General features: G+C 36.6%; 1 protein-coding gene across 1 annotated transcript in view; it reads left to right on the top strand.

Moving 5' to 3' along the window:
* Positions 1,380-6,995, top strand: part of LOC109224422 (protein DETOXIFICATION 46, chloroplastic-like) — a 7,697-nt gene continuing 2,081 nt past the window's right edge. The window contains exons 1-11 of the mRNA XM_019389018.1: positions 1,380-1,962; positions 2,241-2,335; positions 2,499-2,607; positions 2,756-2,811; positions 3,559-3,614; positions 4,819-4,957; positions 5,114-5,251; positions 5,331-5,399; positions 5,506-5,616; positions 5,829-5,957; positions 6,424-6,501. Coding sequence (XP_019244563.1) covers positions 1,509-1,962; positions 2,241-2,335; positions 2,499-2,607; positions 2,756-2,811; positions 3,559-3,614; positions 4,819-4,957; positions 5,114-5,251; positions 5,331-5,399; positions 5,506-5,616; positions 5,829-5,957; positions 6,424-6,501 — 1,434 coding nt within the window. The 5' untranslated portion in view covers positions 1,380-1,508. The remainder of the gene's footprint in view (positions 1,963-2,240; positions 2,336-2,498; positions 2,608-2,755; positions 2,812-3,558; positions 3,615-4,818; positions 4,958-5,113; positions 5,252-5,330; positions 5,400-5,505; positions 5,617-5,828; positions 5,958-6,423; positions 6,502-6,995) is intronic.

Genomic DNA, 6,995 nt, shown 5'->3' with positions numbered 1-6,995 from the left:
CTGTATGGTGACATACCAATTGGTGTCTTGAAAGCTGTTCTGTAAGCCCAGAGTGGCATCATCAGCTTCTTGCCCAATCAAGTTTCTTGTGGCGTTCACTATTTTTTGTTCAGTACACGCTTGATCTCCCTGTTGGATACCTAACCTGTCCAACTAGTCTGCGGTTGTACGGAGTAGCCACCTTGTGGCGCACATCAATGACTTATTCCAATAACTTTTCAAAAGCCCTATTGCAGTATCTTAGGCAAGGAAACAATTGGGAGAGATCACCAAACATCTTTCTTCTTTTCTTTGATTTTTATTGCTAGTTATGATGAATTCTATTTTAGTTTGTTTTCCCATAGCCATGAGTAGCTAAATCCTTTGTCTAAGGCTTTGATGGAACCTATTGGGGGATGAACATCTTGTTTATGTGAATACAAATTGCTAGTTTCAATCTCTATTTGTTCAACTTTGTGCTTGTTGTAGTTAATTGACAGGATCCTCAATTAGCTGTGCCTATTTAGTGTGCATAACTTGGAAAATAGTGCATATTTAGGTTTTTGTTGAACAACACCACTCCCAAAGTATAAGAGGAATCTATAATTGCGGGTTTAAAGGCGGGATTAGGGATAACGAAGCCTTGAGTATAATCTAAAGTGAATTGTGCTAAATAAAGTAAGCTAGTGTATCTCGGGAGAGTGCAATTAGTATATTACTGTGATTACTCGGGAGAGATTTACGGTAAGATGAGCGTTCATGATTAATAGAGATGTGTTGGTAAATTTGTATGAGCATAAACAGAAGGGATTCTTTCAATAGGGGAAATCATTGCCTTAGCTTCTTCTCATCATTGTTTACAACCTTAGCATTTTAATTTACAGCTGTTTAATTTACTTACAACCGTAGTTAGTAAAGCGACCTTCAACTGTGGTTCAAACATCTGGGAAACTGGTTCTGAAGAGTTTAGTGGGTCTAAAGATAGTGATTGACAGGTTAACTCTCTGTGGATTCGACCCTGGGCGTAATACTCGGGTTATATTTGCAACGTCCGCAGAGTCCTTTTTTAGAGGGCATAGTTGGGCGTGATCACTCTCCCTATAAATAGAGGGTTTTATTCCATTGTAATTTATCCCAAAATTCAATAAGAATTCCTTCCCTCTCTTTCTCTGCAATATTGTTCTTCTACTTTTATTGTTTTATAACAAAACAAATATATTCGTAAATTTGTTTTGAGTTCTCCCTTTATTTTTATTTTTCATGACTTCTTTTATTGAAGGTGTAATATAGTAGTGAATTCCAAAGTACTGTTTGGGTCGTTGGGACGGTTACCGACAAGCGGTACACCTCAAGCATATTCGAAGCAGCCGCCAATTTTCAAGTGGTTTAAAAGTCCCTTTCTATTTTCGGTAAAATCTTTTCCACCTTACATTCTTCTTCTTTCTAAAAGTGAATGAACATATTTGGCTCTTTTCTTCTAGTTATTGTACAGTCAATCACCAACTCTTCATTCCTCTCTCACACAAACAATGAATGTTGAAACCCTAACTTGTAAATCTCACATTCCGATAAAACCCCCTAAATACAATCCGAATTTCCATGTTGACTTCTCTTCAACCCGTCTCCGAACTTTTCGGGTTACGCCGTTGACCCGAATGTGCAATCTCCGCAGGCGAATAATCACCGCTTGTGTAAATCCTAGCCATGAAATTCCGGTGCTAGAAAGCTTGAATTTGAATTCAAGTACCGGTGAAGAAGCAGATGAAGAAAAAGTAGAAGCGGAAACAATTCGAGAAGAAATTTCGGTGGTGGATTCCAATGGTAAAGGGGAATTTTCTGGGAATGGAAGCATTTGGGGTCAAGTGGTGGAGATTGTGAAGTTTTCAGGGCCAGCAGTTGGGCTGTGGTTATGTGGGCCCTTAATGAGTCTCATTGATACCGCAGTTATTGGTCAAGGAAGTTCCATTGAACTCGCCGCTCTAGGTAGACAACTCAAAAGCTCTCTATCATATATATAATCTCGATTGAGTTTAACTTATATACACCAACAATGTATAATCTTTACACTAAAGGTAACGGAATTTGTACATGCTACAACAGTTAAAAGTGAGTGTAAATTTCTTTATACTATATAAGTTAAACTCATTTCAATTTTATATTATACTCTTCCGTTTTGGACGTCCAAAATATTTGAAAGAATTCTACTTTTGTACAATGTTGTTTCTGTTAAGTGATTTAGCTCAAATTTTTGTAATTGGCAGGTCCCGGAACTGTGTTTTGTGATAACACAAGCTATGTTTTTATGTTCCTTTCAATAGCCACTTCAAATCTAGTTGCTACTGCACTGGCCGGGCAGGTATTTTAGTTGAAAATTATTGTTATTTTCTCAATGTAAATGCTTTTCCCAAAAATTAGGAGCTTGGAAATTGTCATAGTCAGGGTGATCCATATACCAATATATAGTCGTTTTTATTTTGCTGTTTACTCTTACATTCTGAGCGTCTTGGATTATGGTCCAGGATAAAAATGAAGTTCAACATCAGATATCTATATTGCTTTTCATTGGGTTGGCCTGTGGTGTTGTGATGTTTGTCTTTACAAGATTGTTTGGTACTTGGGGACTGACTGGTAAGCACCTCATTCTTTTTTTGGTGGTGGATTCATCAGTCATTTGAAATTTTGAATAGTATATACTATTCATAATGTCCTCTCTTCCTTCAGTAGTGGCGTATATTTTTTAATGAGCAACTGACAGGTAAACTTGTCTCACTTTCAGTTTTCACAGGGGCAAAAAACACAGAAATAATAGATGCAGCGAATACTTATGTCCAGGTTATTGTTCTATATTTTATTAGTGCATGTTCTTAAGTTTGTTGAGCTGTTCTTCTCCTTTTTAGCATCGTTGAGTCAATTGAAGAGTCAAAACTGCCAATACTTTTCTTGTGCTGGATAGTAGGAAGTCAAATAAAAATTGGATATATATATATTGTCCCACAGTGTAATTGTAGAGAATTCCCGTCTTGTTTTCCACATGGTTATTTCCTCCATTGGTATATACAATTTTTCTGCTCATTTCGTCCTTTTGGTCTCGTTTAACATATAATAGTAAAATAAAAGGAAAAAAATTCTCTTATAGATTATTGGTCTTTTAAAAGGCATCTTATCCAGAGTCCATAGAGTCTATAACAAATGTATGATTTGAAAGGTATACAATTTCATTTAGCTGTTATATGACTTAGGTTTGAAGGTCCAGCCAACTAAAACAAATAAATTACCTATGATAAGAAGAAGGGGAAAAGTTACAGGAGCTGGGTAGTTGTGAGCAAATTGATTGAGTGATTACAATTAATTATCTAGATCTTCTTGTAGCTAAGCTTCAACTAGGAGTCTCTTCCATCCTAGAACAAACTTGCAGGTAAAGACATTCAATCAACTACTATATTTTCTGAATTCATATGCTATAGCAGGGATAACAGTTTTTGGCTGAAAGTTTCATCCGTTCTGAGATGATCAAGTAAAATCCACTTATGCTTGGTTTACTGAGCATCTTCATCTGAACAGAATATCTTTTGATGATAGATTCGAGGCTTTGCATGGCCAGCCATGCTGGTTGGTTGGGTTGCCCAAAGTGCAAGGTACCATCTATCTATACTTTAGTTTTTATCGGTATGCTTTTAGATATTTTGTACTTGAAGGAGTTGGCTGAGTGATCTATAGGGTTATGTAGCATTGTATTCCGTTTCTTCTTCATATTGGCAGCTATGCTTTGACAAGCTCCGCTCACACATATGTACTGTTTGATATCATGTTTCATGTTGTTCTTGCCACATAGGAAATCAATTGTGGGGGCAATGTCTAGCACCTATTTTCACCATATTTTTTTCCTCTTCCTGTTTGTATTCATCATGGATTCAAGTCCTCTCCCTCAAGAAGCAACTCGTTTTGTTCTGTGTTTACATGATTATTTATTTCTGTTTGACTTAACTAAATATTATATATTTTCTTCTTTATATGAGAAGAGCAGACTTTTGTTGAATATTAAAAGACATAACTAACTCTTACTAGATAGTCAATTGAGCAGAATTTTTTTAGATAATGAAGATGAAACACAACTTTTGTTAGCGGTTAGCTTTTGAGTTATGACCCTATTGAGGATGGATAATGGACTTGACCTTTGCTTGAAAGACATTTGAGCATGCTTTCCAGCTGGATAAAAGCAGAGAGAGAGAGAGAGAGAGAGAGAGAGAGAGAGAGAGAGAGAGAGAGAGAGAGAGAGACTATATTAGGCATCCACAGCTATGCGCCAGCTGAGCTTTTACTGAGAGAGAGAGAGAGAGAGACTATATCAGGCATCCACAGCTAATGCGCCAGCTGAGCTTTTATTGAACACTGTAATTTGCGCATGAATCAGATTAGTAAGGATGAGATGACAGATGTAAGGAATTTGTCATTTACAAGGCTAAATATAAAATTCTGCTTTTGATATCCAAAGCAGAATTTAGATCATTTATGGAGCTGAAGGTGTCCAATTTATATCATATTACTGGTACTCTATTCCCATTTGATAAGAAAGATCTTTCTTCTCCTATTATATATGACGTAACAGGCACTATAACTCCTTCTGGGATAACTGATGGTTATTTTGGCTTTTGCCTTTTCTTTGAATTATATAAATTTGTTCAGTCCCGGTCTGCAATTCCTCTGCGTGATTTCCAAGAAGTGACGCAAAAACAATCTGAAAGCTGTTTATGATTTTATGCTAGTGTTGTTGTGTTAGCATAAGTGCATTGGTCAGTCTGTTTCAGCGTGTAATACATTTTCTTGTTCTTGAATATACAGTCTAGGCATGAAAGATTCGTGGGGACCTTTAAAGGCTTTGGCAGTTGCCACTGTTATTAATGGCATTGGCGACATAGTTTTATGCAGATTCTTTGGATATGGTATTGCTGGAGCAGCATGGGCAACAATGGTCTCCCAAGTATGCCAAATATACCTTACCAAAAGCCTTATCTTCCTCTAAATGAATTTTATCTGCTCTTCAACTCTCTGTCTCCCTCCCTCTCTCCAGCCCCCTGCCCCATCCTCCATTTTCATACTCCTTATGGTAATTCCTAGCTTACTAGCAACATTTTAGGTTGTTGCAGCTTATATGATGATTGAGGCCCTGAACAATAAAGGATATAATGGTTTTGCCATATCTGTCCCATCATTGAATGAAGTTCTACAGATTTTCGTTCTTGCAGCACCTGTGTTCCTAACAATGATGTCAAAGGTTTGTTTGACTCAGCTGCATTTTCATTTTGCATGAAAGTGGTGACTTTGTTATGTATCTGACAGATCTTGAACTTCAGGTGGCATTCTACTCTCTACTTGTCTACTATGCTACATCAATGGGCACAAACACTGCTGCTGCACATCAGGTTAGTTTATGTGAAAACTAATCTTTTAGATGTATTTTCTTTTTTCATCTTTCTAATGACAAGGCTGGATGGATATTAACATTGATATATTGATTTTTCTTATTAGGTCATGCTACAACTATTCTGCATATGTGCAGTATGGGGTGAGCCTCTCTCTCAAACAGCGCAGTCATTTATGCCTGAATTGTTATATGGAGTGAATCGGAATTTGTCAAAGGTTATAAGTTAATTCATGTAAAATTTACAGTATCCTGCATCTATTGCCTTTATAATACCACATCCATGAAATTTTGACTGTGATGTCCATGTGCACTGTTGTTTTTATTTATTTATTGAAGTTCTTGATTCATTCCCAAGTATACAAATAGAGCTATGCTCCATGCATTTTTCTTTAATTGGATATTCTAAAAGATGAACACTGTGAATCAGGCCCGGATGCTGCTGAAGTCCCTTTTAATCATTGGAGCATCAAATGGATTATTACTGGGATCTGTCGGAGTGTCAGTTACATGGTTTTTCCCCAAAATATTTTCACCTGATCCTCTGGTCATACAAGAGGTTAGTTGTGTACTACATCTTTGATATTTCTTATCCTTTAAGACATTGTAATGTACTGATGAAGTGCAAGATGATACATCTTTTGGTCTTGAGGATTTTAATCCTTTCCACGTTCTTTTTTTGATAAATAACTTTGCTACTAGGAGCAAACAGAAATGATAAAGAATGAAATACTGCATAAAATGAAAATAACACAAACAAAGCAACGCGTTAACCAGGTCCATGTTATACTGGATTAAGATCGTGCAAGCATCATCATCATCACTGGGATCAGTTATTTCTATGGTGTTAGTCGGTCCTGTTAGCCAAACTCAGAAGCTTCAATCATAGATTTTGCATTTTAGGTTGGGTATTTGCTATACTCTGTGCACTGCGAGTTGGAACATAAGAACCAAATAATGTTTTTATGTCACTGAAAATAGTTTCATCATGATCGACTGATTGTTCTCACCTTCTGTTGGTGCAGATGCACAAAGTATTGCTGCCATTATTTCTAACTCTCTGGGTCTCGCCGTGTGTTCATAGTCTTGAGGGAACCTTGTTGGTATGTTTTCATACTTTCTCCAAAGTATATTTTGACCACTGTAGAAATTTGTTTCGATTATATATAGATGATTTTAACTGAAAGTCCTTTTTATTTGTCAATGTCTGCCATAAGTTTAAGGAGTATGTTCTGTTTCTTCGGAAAAAAAAATGTAGCATTTCAAGTTTATTAAGGGGTAAATATTACTGGGTAGGGGCGAGCAAGGGTTGTGTTTATTTGCACTAGCAACTAAACTTTTTTCTTTATGAGGGGTTTCATTTATTAATAGTAACTAGTAAGTACATCATTGAGTAACTGCTGTGAGAACATAATCCTGCAATCAGCAAATTGAAAAATCCAACAAGCCAAAGAGGAGTTCTACATAACATTAAAGTGATAACAATCAAGTGAGTTTATTACATGGAGAACATGTTCCGGGTTTGACATTTTAACAGGCTGCAAGGAGTGAAATAGAGAAAACGATCGAGAGAAAGAGAGAAACAAGAGGGGGGGGG

This window comes from Nicotiana attenuata, chromosome 1 (assembly GCF_001879085.1).
Source record: "Nicotiana attenuata strain UT chromosome 1, NIATTr2, whole genome shotgun sequence".
Lineage (NCBI taxonomy): Eukaryota > Viridiplantae > Streptophyta > Magnoliopsida > Solanales > Solanaceae > Nicotiana > Nicotiana attenuata.
The sequence above is the reverse complement of the archived record's forward strand: the minus strand, read 5'-3'. Positions and strand labels throughout refer to the sequence as shown.